At 44.8% G+C, this 22,928-nt stretch overlaps 1 protein-coding gene across 1 annotated transcript; it reads right to left on the bottom strand.

Moving 5' to 3' along the window:
• Nucleotides 1-326: 326 nt before the first annotated feature.
• On the bottom strand, nt 327-11,863 carry LOC308591468 (phospholipase A2 inhibitor and Ly6/PLAUR domain-containing protein-like). Its single transcript, XM_081202237.1, has 5 exons — nt 11,694-11,863; nt 10,279-10,395; nt 7,853-8,008; nt 1,824-1,961; nt 327-1,142 (listed from the first exon to the last, which is right to left on the bottom strand). Exons 1-5 carry the CDS (start codon nt 11,740-11,742, stop codon nt 967-969), a joined length of 636 nt encoding a protein of 211 aa, XP_081058363.1. The 5' UTR covers nt 11,743-11,863; the 3' UTR covers nt 327-966.
• Nucleotides 11,864-22,928: the final 11,065 nt, after the last annotated feature.

Below are 22,928 nucleotides of genomic sequence, written 5' to 3' on the forward strand. Positions count from 1 at the left end.
CCACCAGAGGTAAAACCCCTCCCCTAACAACTCATGCACCCCACATTAAGTATACACAAACATGATTGGGTTCAGGGCACCCTTAAGGGATCTGACTTTGCATTTATGCCTTTACACCTAAGAAACAAAGGACTTACTGTGTTTTGACCTTGGATTATGTCTGGACCTTGCCTTTCATGCTACACCTGTGTTTTGGCTTTAGAATGTGAATCGTTTTGGGACAATTTGTCTTGAGGGTTCCTGACATCAAGGAGGAAGTTTCAGTCTATAGACCTTTCCCAACCATACAGATTTTTGGTTCCTTGGAATTCCTGAGAACCGCGAGGTACAAGCTGCTAGTGAATTTTTAATTGAATATTCCTCAGAATCAAAGCTTCTGGAAACATTTGAATGGTGGGAGTGGGTGAGCCAAAGAAATCAGTCACTAGTTAAATCAGGATGTAACTGGACAGACAACTGAGATCTTTTATCTGATCTCTAGTTTCTTTACATATTTGCAGATAATAGTGGTGTAATGGAAAAATGAGCCTTCTAGACTGAGCACATAACAATGCCAGAAAGTGTAATGCTTTTCTCTTCATTCAGCTTTCCTAGTGGAACTAGTTCCCCCTACTAAAGAAAAACCAAAACTAAAACCTGTGCCATTAGGGGAAAACTATTAATATCCCAGATTACAATTTTCAGTTTTCTTCTCGTTCTTGGCCTTCAGAAGTTAACATTCATTGTGCCATCACTGCATAGAAATTATTCACTTGAAAAGCCCCAATGCAAGAAACAGAATTTGTCTGCTTTATCAATTTATTCAGATCACAATTCAAATGGAAATCCCTGTGCCATATTTTCTCTAACTACATCTCCCAAACCTCAATTTCCTGCCCTCTTGCACCTGCCTCCAGCTTCTCCAGAGATCTTCCACACCCTGCCGCTGATAGCACAGTTTCCTCCCAAGTCCCACGAAGGGCACATCTATAGGCCAGAAGTCGAGGATGATGGCTGGGCATCAACACATGTCGCTTGGGTGACATTGAACCTCAGCAAGCCATTCAGACTTTGCTTTACTCCTGTTGGGATTGTTGTTATGAAATTACAGAAATCTGGTGTTGCACATCCTTTGAAAGCAGCCAACACTAGAGTTGTACCCACTAGAAAGAGAAGAATGTTAATATGAGTCAGGGTGGACTTAAGGACCCAGCACACTTGGGGAACCTGCAGGACCCTTTTACCCCCACCCCTGTTATGTTCCCTGAAAATTCACAAGATGTATTTTCATCCCCCCAAAAAAGACACTGAAATGAAAGATGAAGCAGAGTAATATGAGTCAGGTTTGGCATCAGGGCGTGGGATTCTTGGGCAAATTTCAGGACCATGGCACCTGAGAACAGCCCACTTCTGATGTCTTCCACAAGCCCTGCTTTCCCTTTCTTCCCTGTCTACTTGTACTCTGACCAGACCAAGGCTATTGGGTGAAGCCCACATTTGCAAATTTAGCCACCAATTTAATTTTCCCCAAAGCCCACAAGACAACATCCCTCCAAGGCACGTGGAAACTCAAAATGGGAATGACAGCTTTATACATGTTTGCTTCCATGTGATCAGGGATTTCCCAGCACTGTCTGGGGGTGGGTCAACACCATGCCATTGACTGAGGAATGGAGCAAGCAGTGTAAAGAAAACTTTAAATTCATCCCCTCAAAGAAAACACAGGTCCCCAACCCATCCTTTGCTTTTATCACATTTGGTCAGAAAAGGGTCAGGTAGCTGATGGCTGAAAGCTGCTTTCTCTCACCCCCCCCCACCCTCTGCTGTTTGGCCGTTCTACTCACCTTGCTGCATGGTACCAGCAAATGTTATGCACTTAGTCTCTCCAATAGGGCAGTTATGGGTGCCGATGACCACACAATCATATGCATTCTTCTTAAAACAGAATGGGCACTGCAGTGGACCAAAACTCTCAGGTTGCACTGGCAAAATGAAATTTATGGTTAGCAGATGGATTCCATTTATTCTGACATGACTGGTCCATTCTGGCCCTTATTTTGCAGTTTGTACAAAGGGTTATAACTCCCCCCCCCCCCGGCAAGGTGTTCTAAAAGTGCCATCCAGCTGGGAAAATCTAATATAAATACTGTTGAGTGTTGCTCATGAGTTTGGCTTCTTGTATGTAACATATGCAGGTCTTTCTCAAAACATGCATAGAATCATAGAATCACAGAATCATACAGTTGGAAGAGACCACAAGGGCCATCGAGTCCAACCCCCTGCCAAGCAGGAAACACCATCAGAGCACTCCTGACATATGGTTGTCAAGCCTCTGCTTAAAGACCTCCAAAGAAGGAGACTCCACCACACTCCTTGGCAGCAAATTCCACTGCCGAACAGCTCTTACTGTCAGGAAGTTCTTCCTAATGTTTAGGTGGAATCTTCTTTCTTGTAGTTTGGATCCATTGCTCCGTGTCCGCTTCTCTGGAGCAGCAGAAAACAACCTTTCTCCCTCCTCTATGTGACATCCTTTTATATATTTGAACATGGCTATCATATCACCCCTTAACCTCCTCTTCTCCAGGCTAAACATGCCCAGCTCCCTTAGCCGTTCCTCATAAGGCATCGTTTCCAGGCCTTTGACCATTTTGGTTGCCCTCCTCTGGACACGTTCCAGTTTGTCAGTGTCCTTCTTGAATTGTGGTGCCCAGAACTGGACACAGTACTCCAGGTGAGGTCTGACCAGAGCAGAATACAGTGGCACTATTACTTCCCTTGATCTATACTCCTATTGATGCAGCCCAGAATTGCATTGGCTTTTTTAGCTGCCGCGTCACACTGTTGGCTCATGTCAAGTTTGTGGTCAACCAAGACTCCTAGATCCTTTTCACATGTACTGCTCTCAAGCCAGGTGTCACCCATCTTGTATTTGTGCCTCTCATTTTTTGGCCAAAGTGCAATACTTAACATTTCTCCCTGTTAAAATTCATCTTGTTAGTTTTTGCCCAGTTCTCTAATCTGTCAAGGTCGTTTTGAAGTGTGATCCTGTCCTCTGGGGTGTTAGCCACCCCTCCCAGTTTGGTGTCATCTGCAAATTTGATCAGGATGCCCTTGAGTCCATCATCCAAGTCGTTGATAAAGATGTTGAATAAGACCGGGCCCAAGACAGAACCCTGTGGCACCCCACTAGTCACTCTTCTCCAGGATGAAGAGGAACCATTGATGAGCACCCTTTGGGTTTGGTCAGTCAGCCAGTTACAAATCCACTGAGTGGTAGCATAGTCAAGACTGCATTTTACCAGCTTCTTAACAAGAATATCATGAGGCACCTTTTCAAATGCCTTGCTGAAATCAAGGTAGGCTACATCCACTGCGTTCCCTTCATCTACCAGGCTTGTAATTCTGTCAAAAAATGAGATCAGGTTAGTCTGACATGACTTATTTTTCAGAAATCCATGCTGACTATTGGTGATCACAGCATTCCTTTCTAGGTGCTCACAGACCGTTTGCTTAATGATCTGCTCCAGAATCTTCCCTGGTATTGATGTCAGACTGACAGGGTGGTAATTATTTGGGTCCTCTCTTTTCCCCTTTTTGAAAATAGGGACAACATTAGCCCTCCTCCAGTCTGCCGGGACTTCGCCTGTTCTCCAGGAATTCTCAAAGATGACTGCCAGTGGTTCTGAGATCACATCTGCCAGTTCTTTTAATACTCTTGGATGCAGTTCATCTGGCCCTGGAGACTTGAATACATGAAGCCGCTGGGAGAGATCATCAGGGGGTTTGGGCTGGGTGTCCATCAATATGCAGATGATACCCAGCTCTACCTCTCTTTGAAATCAGAACCAGTGAAGGTGGTGAAGGTCCTGTGTGAGTGCCTGGAGGCGGTTGGAGGATGGATGGCGGCTAATGGATTGAAGTTGAATCCTGACAAGACAGAAGTATTATTTTGGGGGGACAGGGGGCGGGCTGGTGTGGAGGACTCCCTGGTCCTGAATAGGGTAACTGTGCCCTTGAAGCACCAGATGCGCAGCCTGGGAGTCATTTTGGACTCACAGCTGTCCATGGAGGCGCAGGTCAATTCTGTATCCAGGGCAGCTGTCTACCAACTCCACCTGGTACGCAGGCTGAGACCCTACCTGCCCGCGGACTGTCTCGCCAGAGTGGTGCATGCTCTAGTTATCTCCCGCTTGGACTACTGCAATGCGCTCTACGTGGTGCTACCTTTGAAGGTGACCCAGAAACTACAATTAATCCAGAATGCGACAGCTAGACTGGTGACTGGGGGCGGCCGCCGAGACCACATAACACCGGTCTTGAAAGACCTACATTGGCTCCCAGTATGTTTCCGAGCACAATTCAAAGTGTTGGTGCTGACCTTTAAAGCCCTAAACGGCCTCGGCCCAGTATACCTGAAGGAGCGTCTCCACCCCCATCGTTCTGCCCGGACGCTGAGGTCCAGCGCCGAGGGCCTTCTGGCGGTTCCCTCATTGCGAGAAGCAAAGCTACAGGGAACCAGGCAGAGGGCCTACTCGGTAGTGGCACCCGCCCTGTGGAACGCCCTCCCATCAGATGTCAAAGCGATGAATAACTACCTGACATTTGGAAGACATCTTAAGGCAGCCCTGTTCAGGGAAGCTTTTAATCTGTGATATTTTACTGTCTTTTTTGTTTATATGGAAGCCGCCCAGAGTGGCTGGGGAAACCCAGCCAGATTCGCGGGGTACAAATAAATTATTATTATTATTATTATTATTATTATTATTATTATTATTATTATTATTATTATCTAAACTAGCCAAGTATTATTGTACTATCTCCTTAGTTATTCTGGGCTGTGTTTCCTTTGCTGAATAATTTGCTCCAGATTCTTCAGGTCGGGCATTGTTTTCTTTATCGGAGAAGACTGAGGCAAAGAAGGCATTGAGGAGTTCAGCCCTTTCTGTGTCCCCTGTTTGCATTTCACCATCTTCTCCTCTGAGTGATCCCACTGTTTCTTTGTTCTTCCTTTTGCTACGAACATACCCATAAAAGCCTTTTTTGTTGCTTTTAACCTCTCTAGCAAGCCTGAGTTCATTCTGTGCTTTAGCTTTTCTGACTTTGTGTCTACACGTGCTGGCTATTTGTTTGAATTCCTCTTTGGTGGTTTCCCCCCTTTTCCATTTTTTGTACACATCCTTTTTTAATCTTAACTCAGTTAAAAGTTCTTTAGATAGCCACCCTGGCTTCTTTAGGCACCTTCCATGTTTCCGTCTCATTGGTATTGCCTGAGGTTGTGCTTTTACTATCTCCCTCTTAACAAACTCCCAGCCATCATGAACTCCCTTTCCTTTTAGTATTACTGTCCATGGGATCTCACCCAGCACTTCCCTAAGTTTTATGAAGTCGGCTTTCTTAAAGTCAAGAAATTGAGTCCTAGTATGCTTGGCTGCTCCTTTCCGCTGTATAGTAAACTTCAGAAGAGCATGATCACTCGTGCCTAATGATCCTTCCACTTCTACCCCACTTCTACCCCTTCTTGGTGATCTTGGTGTCTACCTGCTTCTGCATGAGAGTGATCTGAATTGTGTGAAATGAGATTGACAATTCTGCCAGCCGGGACAAAAGCAGATTGGCATTGATCCTTACCAGCCTATGAGATGAAAGAAGGCTTCCCCACAGATTCTAGGATCCAGGCTTACTCTTTTGAATGGAAGATGATACTTTTCTACTATCCATGATAGGCATTTATGGTGGTTTCAGGTTCAGTCTTGGAGTGATCATTGTGATTATCACCATTAACAAGATCATTTGTTGGGAATGATGCTACTGTGTACATACTGGTTTGCTGTGGGCAACAGCCGCCCTGCCCCCAACAATGAAATGAAAATGCTACAACATTCAGTCAAATCTTAAATAGGATCTAGTTTTGACATTTTAGAAGGGTTGTTGCTTCTTTCATTAAACTTCACGGAATGTGACAATAGTAACACACCCAGTTATAAATAAAGTCACACTAATAAATATGTCAATTCCCCTCACCCTCATATATAAATTGATAAATGTGTGCACATCTCTTGATTTTCCCAGACATGCAAAAACTATTACTTGCTTTTGAGCTGGGAAATTTGATGACCAAATAGAAAAGCACAAGATCCCCACATCAGATTTTATGGGACTCGTGAAGAGGAGTCCAATTGCTTTCCAGAGACACTAGGAAGACAAACCTTTCACCCAGTTATATTTTGCCTCTGCAACAAAGTAAGCAAAACACAACACAAAGGAATACAGAGAAATAAAGAAACACAGCTCACATAACTCAGTATGCAATTACACAGAACTTCTCAAAGACAAAATGTAAAAACAAGACATTTATACTCCACCAAGTGTCTGTTTCTTTAAATATAACCTTTACATAATATACACCAGGCACGTCCAACTCCCAAGAGACTGTGATCTACTCCCAGTATATATAAAAAAATGGCAGTGATCTACCCATTGTTGTTGGAGGGAGGAGGATTCCCCAGAGTTGTTGAGTTTTTTTAAAAGGAAGAGTGACCAGAGTTGGTGAGCATTTTTGCGGGAGAACTGCAAAACCAAAATCATGTTCAAGTACAATATGGGATGTCTCAAAACCAAAGTTCCAGCTAAATGTACCTTCATTCAATCAAGAGAATAGAATCTCTAGAAATATACTTGTTGCTAAAATGTGTTCTCCCTAACAGAGAGGACGTGTTGCGGTGGGGGCCAGCAGGCCACCCCACTGTTGCTGGCCAGAGCCGTTTGTATGTGCACGGGCAGTGATTGGGTAATTTGAGTCTCTGGGGAGACTTTGATGTTGCCAAATTGGAGGTGGGGTCAAAGGTTTTAAATACTGGGCACACAGCCTTCGGCATCCTCTTGGGCTGCGTGCACTGGATCACCCGGGCACCCTCCCTGAATTGGGGGGGGGGTGTTTGCTTTGACCTTGCTATGCCTGTCATGGGGCCGTCTGCATGGTAGGAATTTTGTCCATTTGGCTGATTGGCTGGTGCCATTTGGTTTTTGCCTACTGCGTAGCAAATCGTCACAACTTGTAAGGTTTGCGGTTAAGCATTGGTTAAAATTGGTGGGTGGACGGGTAAGTGCCTACCCCTCCAATGGTGGTGCTGCAAGGGAATTCCGTTAAAAGGGCTTGCCATCCTTTTCATCCAAGTCCCTGGCATTGGGCTTGGGCCGTGCAAGCCCCGGGAGCATGCGGGTGAGAAGTGAGGGTCTGTTGCCCAGCTTCATTTCTCCCCAATATTGTTTTCCCTGACTGGCTTCAGCTGAAATCCAGAAGTCAGTTCTGTCCCTGGGGCAAGGACAGATAGACGTAACCAGTGCCTAAGCAACCACTCACATGTGTGTATTTGAATAAAGTTATGGCCAAAATCATGCCAAAAAGCCTGAAACAAAATTGATGTGTGAAGTGTGAGTTTATTTGGGGTGGCTTGGGGACCTCGACACACAAAGGATAATCCACACACTGGATGAAAACAACCCATTTTCCACTGAGTGCTGTAGCCTTACTCTCAATCACTCAAACCACTGTGATAGAGCCTCAGCTGTGTGAAATCCCAAGTGGGATTCCGACGACCAGATCACTGGATGCAAATCTCTGTTTCAAACGTCTTCTTTCAGTCGGTCCACAATGGAATGATAAGACAGCAAAACACTTGTTCAAGTAGGTAAGTCAGCTCCATACACATTCTGTAAGGGCTGAAGTATATTATGCATATATTATGGAAAGGCTATATTTAAAGGAATGGACACTTGGTGGAATATAAGTGTCTTATTATTACATTTTGTCTATATTTTGCCTCTGGGCAAGAATTGTTGATACAGAAAGTGCCCAAAATACTAGGGCCCTTACATTGAATAGGGTTTTCGTTGCATTCGTCAGTATTGCAGCATTCAGCTTGCATCCGAAAGAATCGGGGGGTTCCTCCAGAAATAGAAAAGGTGCCTGGGATACAATCCTGAGTGTTAGCGCAGTCACTGTAAGTAAGGCTGAGGATGTCTTTACAAACTGTGAAGAAGAATTAGAGAGGAATAGCAAGTCAATCATTTTTGCCCCAGATTTTTTTATTGGGAGATTTAATAGATACATAAAATGGAATGTGTTTAGTTTGATGCTGTGCACTGGTGCTATAAGTGTGGTGTCATGGGCTGACTGGATGCAGAGGCAAGGCAGGAAGCACCAGGTGGGGAACCCCCAAGGAAAGAAGGCTCAGAGTCAGGGGCTTTGTTGTGGGACTACAATGAGTGGTCAGAGGGATAAGAGGGAGATGGAGGTGTCAGAAACTGAAAAGATAACAGGGTTTAGTGAGCAGGAAGAATCTGAGGGAGAGAGCAGTCGAGAACCAGAGGCGGAAGAGAATGGGGTCCAAGAGGCAGCAATGAGTCAGGCTAGCGAGGAAGCCAAGCTGTCTCTCTTTCCTGCGCCAGGCAGCTCCCCTTCCCCCCAGTCTCCCAGAATCTGGAGAGGTAAGAAGATGGTGGGGGAAAGATGGGCAAGATGAAAGTTAGCTGACTTGTGCCAATACATGCAGGTCCCTCAATGTGTTCCCTGGTCATTCCTTAGTCAAGCATTGGCTTTATGAGTTCATTATTTCCATTAATTCCTATGGGAACATTTTTAATCCAGGGTTTCTCTGATCTCCCCAACCCCTTTTCAATTATTTATTCCTGAAATGGCTGCAGCCAACCAGCAAAAGGGAAACAGAGGAGAAACTGATTTCTCTGATCTCTCCTGCTCCCTGAATTGGCCGATCTCTCCTGCTCTCTGATATGTTTGATCTCCCTCCCTGCATGACTTCTGTCCAAAAATAGCTGCTGCCAACCTGCAAAGCATAAACAAGGAAGGAAGGAAGGAAGGAAGGAAGGAAGGAAGGAAGGAAGGGGGCAAACTTTGGCTGTTCGAATATATAAATCTGCAGAGAATATAGCAAGGTTTGGGCAAAATGTATTACATTCAGATAAGTGAATTTTAACATTGTAAAAATGTAAAAATGATAGCAAGACCTAGGGGGAGCAAGGAAAATCATTTTAAATGTAATGTCACTTTTAAAATGGAGATTGGGGTGATGGGCAGTCATACCCTGGTGGTTCTCCCAAATTGGACAAAGAGGCTGCGACTGAGGAGCATGGATAAAATTCAGAAGTAACCAAAGAGATATATTTTTCCATCTGAAAAGAACAATAATGATTTATGTGTCCCCTTGGCTTTTAAATTTTACAGCAGGAAGCTATTTAAGGCTGAAATCTGAACCCCCACACATCTGGGAGTAAGGCTCACTGAATTCATTGGTTCCAGTTACAGATAGGTAGCCGTGTTGGTCTGCCATAGTCAAAATAAAAAAAATTCCTTCCAGTAGCACCTTAAAGACCAACTAAGTTAGTTCTTGGTATGAGCTTTTGTGTGCATGCATAGTTAGGATTTGAATTTTAGTGCATATAGCATGAATTTGGTCAGAAACAACAATTCAGAAAGAAGAAAAGCAAAGAGCGCCTCTATACATCAATGAGTAGGAAATTATATACATTTAAAAAGTATGTACCTATTAATGTATCGTGGGTACACGTTTAAAAAGTAGTTCATTATAGAATCTGTGCCATGTTTTGATTGAGTGGGTGGATGGAAGGACATTTGATTGATTGTCCATTGTCAGTGGATTCCTACAACATCCCATGCAGGAAGATGATGGGGGCCAGAAAGACTATACACTAGAATCTTTTCTAGGCCTGGTTCATGCCAGGGATCGTGCCTGATCCCAACAGCCAACCTCAGCATTCTCAATTTCAGCAGAACATCGAAGAAAATCAGATATAGAATTGCTAGTTTACAATATCTGACTGTATTATATTTAGGCGGCTCCTGAAAAATGGACTCCCACATACTCAGCCTTGAAGTGTTAAAAAACCTAAATCAATCTTTTAGCTTTTTCACTGAAGACAGAACATTTGGAGGGGAAAAGTCCTGGTTAAGAGATGAATCACTAAATATGTCAGTTGCTCCCCTTGTAATATCATCATAGAACTCATAAATCTTTCTGGAGAATTCTTCATCCCCATTAATAAAGTTGTAGTCCACATAATTCCTTCTGTGAGGAGAAGATGTTGAACGCAGGCAGACTCTTCTGTATATTTTACAGAAGACTTTTGGGCTGAGTCACATGTGTATGGATTTTACTGTAATTCTTTGATCGCAGAGAGCATGGTAATTTCTGAGTGTGTGGAAGGCCTCCGTTGAGAAGGGTTCTTTGTACATGGGTGTGGGGGGAAAGAAACCTTACTCACATATATAGCTTTGTAGAGCAACTTCACGGCAAGTTTCCTCTGAACATTTACGTGCCTGTCGCATGAGACACTTGTTGTTGTACAGATATAGACATGTCATACATTGTAGTGATGCCCCTACAGAGAGAAAGGAAGATCACAAAAGCTCAGTGTCATGATCATATGCCACAAGGCATCTCCATTTTGGTGACTCAAGGAAAAAAGGTATAAAAAGACAATTCTTGGATGCCAAGGGAGAACCCCAGTAGCAACTTAAAATCACAAAATAGACAGCAAAATAAACCCTTACTATATAACTTTCTAAGTTCTTTCCAAAGTTCTCCTCTTTTAATTGCATAGAGAAAGACCACACATAATATCATAGGATTTTAAACTTGGAAGGGACCCCACAGGACATCTGCTCCAACCCCCTGTGATGCAGGAATCTCAACCAAAGCATCCATGATGGATGGCCATCCAGCCTCTGCTTAAAATCCTCCAAGAAGGAGAGTCCATAACTTCCAAAGGGAGACCATTCCACAGTTTTTTTAAAAAAAAATATCCGTACAAACTCCCCAAGATTCCCTGCAGTTGTGACTCTAAATAAGTAATTTGTTTACTTAAAATATTACAACTTCCTTGCATAAGTATTTTGTGGACAGTCAAGCAATCTTCATAATGAGACGTTTCCTCTTGCATCTGTTGAAAGTATTTTTTAAAGTTCTGCCACATCTTGCTGAATCGACTTCAAGGCTTGAATCTGAGCCAGGATTTCCTTCAACAAGTTTGTATAAGAATCCTCCTCCGCCATTTTCCCTGGCTCGGCAGATAATGACACAGCTGGAATTAAGCTAGCTGCTGTTTGCTTAGATCTCTACTCTTAACATGCCACTGCAGTTCTGGAACAATAGCTCATTAAATCAAAATAATATGTGATGAGAAGTTTTATTTCCCCCCCACCCCCTTGCCTGCATGCCCAATTTGCTCCCTAATGGAGCAATCCAAGCCCTAGCATAGCATGCTGGCAAGTGCAGCAGGTGGAGGTAGGGGGCCACAGCAGCCAAGAACAGGGTCCAATGGAGGCTGGGGCAGTTCAACCCCTCCATGACATCAAAACACTCCATTTAGGGACTTTTCCTTGACAGGAAGGAGATCTTTGCAGCAGGGGGAGCCTGCTTGGCATCAACATTCCTAGATTGCACTCCTTTGGTGTAGAGATAACTATAATAGTGTTAGGGGACTTTGGTAACTTGTATGATTCACTTTCTCATCGCACCAAGATTCCCAGATTCTCCTGCTCTTCACCCCAATATCCATCTATTCAATACCCCATCCAGGAGCACATGATGTTCTTGACCTCCTTTCTCTAGCTCTACTGACCCCCTCCCTATTCTAGAGGAAATTAATGGAGCACAGAATCTCTGGTTTCTACTCACCTACTGAAAACAAGCTCAAGAGGAGGCCTGTGCACAGAAGAATTCTCATGGTGTTGGGATAATAAAGAGCTGAGAAGGACTTCAAGAAGACCTGGTCCCACAAAGGCAATGGATACAGCTATGAGCTTACAGAGGAATTTATAGTCAGGGATGGGAGCCTCAAGCAGCACCTGTGAATGGCTGGTTTAATGAGACGTGGAAACTGGCACAAATGGAGGCAGCACGTTTTCCCAGAGAGCCTCTGATGTGATCTTGGAACACAAAGCAATTTTGAAATTGCATGCAATCTTTTCCAGGAACACCACGAAATTTTGGCAAATGAGAATCCACATTATCCCCAGTGTTCTTCACAGTGGATATGGGAAAGCATTTTCACAATCATATTCACAGGGGTCAGAGACCCCTCAAGTATCCTGATTGATTTGGGACATCACGGATTGGCAGAAGCTACCCCAGCTTCTGTTCCCAATCCCGAATGCCCCAATTTTGATCCCTCGCACCGGTCACGCCAGGTGTTTTAGGGTTCCGCTGTGGTGCGAGTCCACAAACATGACCAAAAACAGGACCAAAAAATGGAAGGAAAACTTACCTTGACCTCCTCTTGTGGTGGTTCATCTCCAAGACCAGATGAGGAGGTGAAGATAGCTGCGCTGCAACAGGAAACAGTCTGCGCTGCATCAGGAGGTGCAGCGTAGGCTGGCAGGCCTTCGCCGCTCACATCTCCAGAGAAGTGGGCAGTTTGATGTGGCCTACCAGAAGTCCAGCCTGGAATCTGCTGCCTCCAGAAAAGAGGGTGGTTTGGTGCAGCCTGCTGGAAGGCTGTGCTGGCCTCCGCTGCATGCTACACCAGACTCCACCACATCTCCCCACACTCCTGAGAAGGAGGAAGAGTGCTCAAAGGTAGGTGCAGTGCTTTTTTCTGGGGGGACACAGGGGCACACATACTCCTAAACCTGTTGTGAATCTAAGTTTTGCCACATTGAGGAGCTGTATTTCAATATGATTAGGAAATGAGAGTACCCCTAAACATTTTTAGGGGGGAGCACTGGGGGAAGGGGCACGAGCAAAGAACGGGGTGGTGGTGGTTGTGGGCCCCGAATTGCCCTCCCAAAATGTTGGAAGGTATGGGGTCAATTTGTACATCACACAAGCTTCTCATCCAGGCAGTTTGGTATCTCTTGGACTTTACCCTTTCAGCCAAGCTACTTTGGATGGTCAATTATTTAGTATTCCAGAATTCATTTATTTTAAGAAATATTCTCCATTCTTAAGCAATAAGAGCTTTGCTATGGATGTTGGACTACCAGTCTTTTCAACATAGACCAGAACTCTGCAAATAGGAATTGTTGTGGCCACTCTAATTTTGTGTCCCAAGCAGGAGCAAATTTTGAAGAATATTGAAAAAACCATCCCACACAGTGCTCACTACAGGAGTCCCACATGGAAGATCATAGTGTGTTTTTTAGTCTGTATCTATCTGTGTGTGTGTGTGTGTGTGTGTGTGTGTGTGTGTGTGTGTGTGTTTAAAAAAGGTTGGGGTGTTTCCCTACTACTGCAGACTTTGGTTTTAATGCAGGCCAAAATCTGCATAACCATTAATACACTGTGAATGGTGCTGATAGGGAGCAAGGTGAATAAATTGCTTTCTCTCCTTTGTCTTAAACTGCATTTCCTCCCTTTTTCTCTCCGTTTGTTAATAACAACTATGTTTCTCTTCTCTCTAAGCTTAGTCTTCCCTCCCAGGGCCCCTCAAAGTGGCAAAAGCTTTGTTATCTCTTGGCTCACTCTTCAGGATTTTTTATTTTGTTTTCCTGGAAATTGCTGGGAAAAGCTGAGGTGAAAGTAGCAGCCAGTCTAGCTTAATGCCACCATCCCTGTATTTTTAGGTGCTTCATCCTTGGCATTTACTCTATGCATCCTTCCTCTATCTCAGTGATGGCAGGGGCGGAGGAAGGGGTGTGTGGTACAGGCGGGCCGCCCCAGGTGTCACCACTGAGGGGGGTCACAAAATGCTGTGTGACACTCACCGCGGGGCCTGCAGTGCACTCAAGCCATGCGTCTCTCCTGGGAGTGACATGGTAGCTTGGGCACCCACAGACTCCGTGCTGCCCCAAACAGTCCATCTACCGCCTCCCCCTCAGCTGTAGGGCAGCTGAGTGGGAGGAGGCAGACAGACTCCTCAGAGGCCCCGCAGAGCGTCCTGTCCCAGCTGAGTGATGGAGAAAGTTTTCATGTATTTCATGTACACAAGGCTTCCTTTACAAATTCTCGAGCATATATATTTGAGCCATGAGACGGCCTTATAGCTTTTTTACATCTCTGTGAAATCCCAGTTTGGAGGCTTTTCAGAAGTTAATGAAAATGCGTTGAACTTTGGCTTAGGTTAAGGGTGGGTTGTGCTGTTCCATATTTCATCTCGTTTCAGAACTCAAGGAGCCACCAAAATTAATGTTCTTTGGCTGCTGGCATCTGTGAGCTGCAGCGAACATGTACAGAGTGTCAAGAAAATTGTTCGCCCACTTGCGTGGCAAGGCCCCTCCCCCATGTGAAATGAAGACACTGGACACGTTGTTTAAGGTTAATGGGCATAAAAAGGCCACAACTTTATTGATTACAGAATTGAAAGGTATTGGCCTTAGGCATTGGCTCCTATCGACTACCCGGCATGGAGACCGGGAAGAGTTGCCCACAAGCCGTGGGAGTCCTGTTGAAGTACGCCAACTTGGATCCCACGGGTGTCACCGCTCGGGGGTGTGCCGGAGGCTCTTACCTCCCTAGGTTTCGGACAAGGCAACGCCCCCCCCCGGAGTCCTCTACCAGACTACCCTTTCCTTGGGGGAAGGTGATGGCGCTTCCTTCCCCCCCATTCATTTGCCTAACAATAAACCCCTGCCAATGCCTAACCGCCAATACTGCGGAAGTTGTGACGATTGCTACGAGGTAGGCGAAGAAACCAAAAGGCTGACAGTGCGCCAAATTGGAAAAATTCCTACCAGCCCCCTTGCGGCGACCAACCGGAGTCCATAGCAAGGTCATAGCTAGCTAAGCCTAAGGGTGGGTGGGATGGGAAAACCGCTCAGCTGGCAAGGGGAAAGAGGGTGGTCCCCGGGCATGCCTGGCCTTAAGTAGGCTAGGCCACACCTCCCCAGCCCGCCGATTGGCGGGCAGGGTCGCAGGCACGCCCGGGGATTCCCTGGATCTCATGGGGGCAAAAGGCCAGCCCCCGCATGTGTGGGAGGGGGTAGCCCGCAACCCCATCTCCTCCCAAGCTCGGAAATGGCTTTAGGACCCTGGCCAAAAGCTGACAATTACTGGTATTCTGAGGCGTCGTTAGGGGTAGCTCTATTTTGTGTCCCGCGTTGATAATACAGACTTATCAATGTTTTTTAGCACTTTTAAAGTTTTTTTTTTTTTAGCACTTTTAAAGCTTCTTTTCCTTTTTTACCGAGCTTAGTAGCATTAAACTATATTTTTCTTTTTATTAAATGCCAAAAGCCTATTTTTATCTAAAAGAGGTCCGGCAAGCCGCCCTACCTTCACAAAGACGGCAATTAACAGACGGGGAGGCCAGCTGCTTCTCTGGAAGGACGCCGAGCTTTTTATCTACAAAAAAAAAGAAGGAAGGAACTGAAGCAGCTATAACCCCAAGAAACATAAGGCAAGTTTAACTCGACAATCGCTCTAAGGGGACTTTTGCTTCTACCATATATCCACATATACCCGCATATCCACTATGGTCCTCACTAGGAAAAAATACAAGGACCAAGGAATTTTGCTTAATTCTCCGCAGTGCCCGATGGAGCGCCGAGGGAGTCAAAGTAAAATTATTAGCTACTTTCCTCAAAAAGACTCGAGTAAGAGAACTCAGAAGGAGAGTGTTCTAGATGTAGCTATGCCTTTGCCACCCACAGTGCTGGATTGGTCAACACAGCTAAAGGACCTGCAAACAAACAACAAGAGGACAAACCATCCAATAAACCTGGCCCAAGAAGTTGCCGTAGCAGAGAATGCTACAAAGGCTAATACAGCCAACACTCCTGACGCTAATCCCCATGTGTCACCGCTGGAACTTGGAAGTGACCTCTCAACCTATTGGCTGAAAGCCAATGACAACGGAACAGAAACGCGGGGTGATTATCTTCGGGAGCAGATACACCAGATCTCTACGGATCTCCTTAACGTCAAAAATTTCTTAGCGATAACAAACGGGCTCCTCCTGACTCTAGTGGACAATTTCAAACAACATGTGAGCACTTCTGACCAGATCACAAATCCCCTAGCCAACCCGGATCCACTACTGTCCCCCAAACCTCGGAGGAAAAAAGCTGAGCGCAAGACGAAGAGAAGCAAAAACATGAAAAACCTAAGGCGGTCTAAGACAACTCACCGCACTTGCAAAAAATATTGGCAGAAGCTTTTTAACCTTCTTCCATCTCTCTCCACAAGTGGAACAAACAAATCTAACTCGAGCGCCATCAATGAGACACGCAAAATAGATATATCCACAAAAGAATCTAAACCAAGTTTTGAAGAATTAACTCCGAGCTGGGACAAAGGACCCAATCCATCCACAATCATACTGCCTCAGAGTCCTCGTATGACCACCACAGAATCTGCAGACAGAGAATCTGCAGGCAGAGGTGAGCTGGCGATTCAATCTACTGAGGGGAACCACCCCTCCCAAGCTCGACAGATGTTGTGTCCCAAAAGAGAATGGAGTTTAGTCCTAACCCCTCAAAAGCTTGTCTTTGCTAATTACCCCAAACCGCCCAGATTTTATGTAGGATCGGACCGTATAGACCATTTCTTGTCCATCATAAGTGGCATTTTACCGGGGGTAGTAAAAGCAACTGACATAGCCGCTATAGAGTATTTACATCAAGATGATTGCTCGGTACGAGCATTGATTACTTTTCTAGATCATAATTTGGCCAGTTTTATGTTTAGAGCTAAAAACCTATTTAAAAAAGAAAGAATAGTCCTATTAAGAACATTTGAGAACAGAGCACCCTTAACCTCTCTGATGGGGACCAAGGGTATAGGAATGGAAGTTCACAAAAGGAAAAAAACCAACCATCAAATCCATCAAAATAGAAAGCTTACGTTCCAGCAGGATCAGCTCCATCAAACAGTACCAAACGAAAAAAAGGAAGCCACACATCCAACTGGTGCAGGGCCTCTCACGTGTGATAGTGAGGACTCCGCTTGGGAGGAAGAACTCTCGCTGATAAAGCGTTTCTGGTCACTGCATTCTCCAGCCCAAACTGAGATCTTGAAAAGACTTGATATACTTCGAAGCAGATTAGTAAAAAAGGATGACCAAGGTGAGACAACGAAGGACCCTTATGTGCAGCCCATATCTCCCAAATGTCTAGTGGATAAGAAGACAGTGGGAGGCACTTTTAAATGTGTAGACGTGGAATTACAATCTGAGCCCCCTGTGATGTATAATAAAGTAAAACCAAATCAATGTGTGAAATCTCAAAGCTCCTGGCATAGCTACCTTAAACTGTCTCCGAATGAATTAGCTTCCCCCCCTAATCCAAAACCTAGCCCCAAGTCACCAAGAAGAGAGGATCACTACACTCTCTCCAAGCAGTCATCCTCGAAAAGAGCCAACGGGTGTGTTTTTTTAGACACCAAAGAACTGCTGGACGTGGTGGTGACATAGATCCAGCTCCTCGAAGGGCCCGGGGCCTAAAAGTGCTGTCTTGGAATATCGCGGGTTGGCACGCCAAGAAAAATAACCAACAATTTTTGTGCTACCTTAAGCAATTTGACATCATCTTCTTTCAGGAGACATGGCAGAATGATCCCATATTTCTCAATGGGTATAACTGCCACTACCTGCCTGCCTCTCCATCTCTAAAGGGCGGCAGATCTAGTGGCGGCCTAGCTTGCTTCATTTCCACGGAGCTGGCGCATTCTTTAACAGCCCTACCCAGTTGCAATTCCTTAGCAACAGCCGCTTTACTTAGCCTCAAGAGAACTACTCTTCTACTGGTCAATGTCTATATTCCCCCAGGCCAAAAAAACCCTGTTGTCAAGGCTTCATGGGCTGAACTAGAGGCGTTTTTAGAACCTCTTGAATCTACTTACCCGTCTGCCCTGACTATTGTGTGTGGAGATTTCAACGCTCGTATAGGAACAGATGACAACAGTCTATACACTCATTTCAACCTATTTATGGACCCTGAAGAACAGACGGATATCGGTGCGACACGACTGTCCAAAGATAGCAGAAGCAATTCTTCAGGTCTCTGCTTAGTGCAGGCTGCCAGACGGAGGGAACTGCTGATATTAAACGGCAACATAGAGGGGGATCGCCCCGGGGAATATACCCATTTTTCCAAGGCAGGGGGAAGCGTCATAGATTATATTCTAATCTCAAGATTTGCCTACAGCTTTGTAAGGAAGTTCCAAGTAGGCCACAATACTCTGAGTGACCACCTACCTCTAACTCTAGAGCTTGCAGGTCGGCCTTTTGACTATTCTATTGCCGAGCCACAATATATACCTTCTGTAAATTTGGGTATACTTGCTCCCAAAAGACTCAAATGGTCCCCAATATTGAATGAAAATCTAACCCTCCTCCTTCAGTCAGTAGAGTTAAAGCTTATTCGATCCGCTATTGTGACAGGCAATTCAGTAGACGTGATCATGGAACGCTTTAAACTACTTCTGGAAAGATTGAAATCCCACTTAACAACAGCGATACATAGCTCCGCTACAAAGAGGGCAAAGGACGGAGCAAGCTGGTTTGACCTGGAGTGCAGGCAAACAAGGAGACAAACGAGAACAGCCTACCAGAGATATAGGAAATCAGGGACTGCCACCCTACTTAATGCTTATATTAATGTGAGACGGTCCTACAAACAATTATTAAGGAGAAAGAAATTGGAAGCTGAACGAGCCGCTTGGCAAAGTTTGGTTAAGGCATTGCACGAGAAAGATACTACTTGCTTTTGGCGAACCATATCTGGTCTACTGGACCAGGAGCGCACCAATTCCATCTGTACAGTGGAACCAATGGAGTGGTTGCGTCATTTTCAATCCTTGTTTTATGACCAGGAAGTCCAACATTATAAACTACGCATCCAATTGGAGGACCTACCTCATTGGCCACCAGTAACTGCAAAGGAAGTTGAGAACTTAATCGCACAATTAAAGAACAATAAGGCCCCAGGGAACGATTATATCCCTGCCGAACTTCTGAAGTCTAACATTGGCTGGTGGGCCCCCCTGTTGGCGTCTTTATTTACCTGGATTGACTCAACGGGTCTACTTCCAGATGGCTGGACAGAGGCAATAGTTATTCCAATCTATAAAAAAGGACCTATGCCAGACCCGGCGAGCTATAGACCAATCAGCCTTCTGCCCATACCCAGCAAACTATATGCCAAACATCTTTATATTAAGCTAACCAGCTGGCTGGAAACTGAAGCCATTCTAGCGGAAGAGCAGGCGGGTTTCAGGCAAGGCAGATCCACCATAGACCATTGCTTCACCCTAGCCTATTTAATTGACAAATATGCCAAAAAATCCCGTGGGGTGCTATACGCAGCCTTTATCAATCTAAAGGCTGACTTCGATTCAATTCCACGTGCAAGACTCTGGGACAAACTGAGCGCATCAAGTATAGACAAAAGACTATTATTTCTGATCAGCTGTTTATATAAAGACACGGTGTTGTATGTAAAAACTTCGTTAAATGGCCATCTCATAGGACCAGTTCCTGTCAGCAAGGGGGTCAAGCAAGGCTGCATCCTGGCCCCAGTTCTATTCAACTTTTACATCAATGATATGGTTAACTGTTTGTCATCTCCGGACTTCCATGCCCCCAAACTGGCTGACAAATCAATATCCGTGCTTTTGTATGCTGATGATGCGATACTCCTATCTCGAACAAGAATAGGCTTAAATAGGCTCATAGGTGAATTTTCAGCATACTGTAGAAGAGAGCAACTGGTAATAAATTATCAGAAAACAAAAACCATGGTTTTTGGAAGGAAATGCAGACAGTACAGCTGGAGGATGGATAACCAGACAATCGAACAGGTTAAAGCCTTTAAATATCTGGGTATCGTCTTCCAGTCGACCGGGTCCTGGGACGTCCATCAAAAATATGCCAAAGAAAAAGCAGCTCAAAGTATTAAGATGCTGTTGCGCTTCTTTTACACGAAGGGGGGCAGATATATTCCAGCAGCCTTTGAAGTCTTTCAGGCAAAACCTCTGGCGCAGTTACTGTATGGGGCACAAATCTGGACGGGGAACCACTGCTCAAGTCTTGAAACTGCTCAGTCTAAATTCCTAAGGCAGATATTCGGCGTCCCCTCCTGCGTCCCAAACGCAGCTTTACGACTCGAGGCCTGTCTTCCATCTGTAGAAACTCAGACCTGGCAAAGAACACTCAACTATTGGCTTCGTCTTAATCTAAATCCACCCGGTCTACTGCCTCTAGTAATGCAAGACCCTCATAAAAGCATGTGGTTCAAAACCGTGCATCAAAAACTCCTTACATGCGGTCTGCATTCGCAATCCCTACTATCAATGGGCCTCATTAAAGCAAAGAGTCTAATAGGCCAGCGCCTGAAAGACATTGAACGGCAAAACAACCTGACTATTTTAAAGAAAATGTGCCCATGGTATACTTACTTTCCCCCTTCCCACTTTTACTTCCCAGCTTCATATCTGTTTAAACTAACCATCCCAAAATACAGACGCGCCTTTACATTGGCTAGATGGGATGTTCTTCCCTCAGCTGTACTCGAAGGTCGTTACCAAAAGACTCCATTTGAAAAACGACTCTGCCCATGTAGAGATGGTAACACGGAAACAGTGTCCCACGTCCTCCTATCCTGCCCCCTTTATAAAGACCTAAGGAATGAGATTATTACTCCACTCATTCTCCCCAACCCCGGCCGTCCACAAGATATTATGCTGTTCTTTCTCTTATCTGATACGGATAGTCAGACAACAGAGAAGGTCGCAAGGTACATCGAGAGAGCTGTGAAACTGAGGGCCACCATCTGAGTGACAGACTTGTTCATCTGACGGACCTCCTTTTGTTTGTTTCTATCCCCTTTTCATGTTTATCCTATTTTATTTTTAATACTTGTATAGCTGTGGCCTGTTGGCTTTGCTAATAAAGTTCTGATTCTGATTCTGAGGCAGCTGTTTCATCTAGGTTTTCTGTCTTTGAGGCCAGGGATGAGGCCTGAAAACTTGGAAGCAGTTTCATCTGTGGGAAAGTGTATATGTGAAAGTACCAGGACATTCTAATTTTGAAGCCTGATTGCTTGAGGAAACTCACCCCAGTTAATATGCTTATTATTACAAAGCAAGCCTATACTGGTGGTTTGGGGTTAGGGTTAGGATCTGTCAATAGCACCCCCGTCCCACCCCTAACTGGAATCACCAGCACATTCTGAATATATTCCAAAGTACCTTCCTTAGAACAGGTTGGAGCATTCCCATAGAGAAGCCAATAATGTGTTTTCTGGGGCAAAATCATTACTTTTCACATGGCATGTTTACTGTGAAAAATTTGTCCTATCAGATAGTTCCCTCACCCAGGATCAGTTTATGGTCTCACTCAAATCCCACTGTCTTTATTGGCACTTGGCATAGGGGTCCAGTCTTTCTATGGTTTCCTGAGGCCCTTAACCAAGAGTAAACTGATGTTGGGAGACAATTATCAGCTGGCATAACTAGATGGGGTGGAGACCAGTGTCTGCAATATAGTGATGATGGTCATCAAGCCTCTTTTACTGGGATTGTAAGCTCACTGGTGTCGTTTGATGAAATGCTTGTTCCGGAACACTGTTCCAACCTGCCTGTTTTATTGCTACCCCATTTCATTGTTAATCTAGATCCTCCTAGGCTTTATATATATATCCATCACACACAGCAGTTAGAGTATGTTTCATGCACGTAATAGAGCATCCATGATGGATTAAAATGGATGAAATTATGCCATATCTGTGTCTCTTCTGTAGAAGCTGTGTGGACCTTTGATCACATTTTTGCTTTTTAGATATGACTAATGAAAACCTTAGCATCATGATAAGAGCAGTAGAAAAATATCTAGGCTACCAATGCAAAAAGGAAAGCATAAGATGTTTTGGAAAAGCAGCAATGGAGTGTGCCAACATGCCCATGACACAGCAGGGATCACAGTTGTTTATTTCCCACCCCTTACTGCGTGCATCCATCCATCTTGCGAGACAGTGGAGTGCACCTACAGGGGTGAAGTCAAACCATTGCATTAGCAGCAACAAAAGTGACACCTCTGGGGTGCAATCCTCAGCAGTGTGTATGGAGGTCCTGGGCTGCCCAGAGGATAAGGCACCTCTCTTGGCCTCACTGATGTAGTCCAAAAGAAAGCAGAGCAGCTGCCAATGTTGCTGGAAGGAGGTGTACAAGACATCATCTGACAATCTTAAGGACTCCAGTCCAGATTTGTGTAGGGTTTACTCCTTAGCCTTATCTTCTCCCAAAGATGTCCCGCAAGGCAGCAGAGCTTTAGGATCAGAGTTTTCCTTCTTCTAGATGGACTACCTACCCAGGTTGATGAGCCCCATCCACCCCTCACTTCCCTCTACAGCACATCTGTGGACATTGTCACATGCAACAGTTCCCAAACACTGGTGCTCCATGGCCTTCATTCATGTTGTCTGTGGGGATTTATGGAGAACTGGACTTGATGCCAACAGCCTTTCAAAGGGTTCTGTCAATAGGGATTGTGCCTTTACCTCTGACAAACACTGCACTTACTGTTTCTTGACCTTGGATGGTTTCTGGACATTGCCTTTCAAGTTGCTCCTGTGTTTCGGTGTTAGACCAGTTGGTTCTCTTTTTGATTGCTCCTGTGAATAGTCTTGGGACAATTTCTGAGATCAAGGAGCAAGTTTCAACCTATGCACCTTTCCAGACAGTACAGAATTTCTGGACACTATCAGGTACAAGGCTGCTAGTTAATTTATAATCAACTTGAAGCTTGCACAGAATCTGAGTTTCTGGAAAAATTTGAGTGGGGCAGGGGGAGGGGGAGCCAAAAAAATTAGCCACTACTCAGGTCCTCATATTTCAACCAATGTATCTGACTGTTACTTCTGCTAGTTCTGACCAAGCAGTAGCAGAACCAAGGCTAGGTGGGATAGTTCATTGCATATTACAGATTCTGTAGTTACATGAAATGATGGGGAATTGCCAATTATTTATTTTATTATTATA

This window comes from Podarcis bocagei (assembly GCF_964188305.1).
Source record: "Podarcis bocagei genome assembly, chromosome: 7".
Taxonomy (NCBI): domain Eukaryota; kingdom Metazoa; phylum Chordata; class Lepidosauria; order Squamata; family Lacertidae; genus Podarcis; species Podarcis bocagei.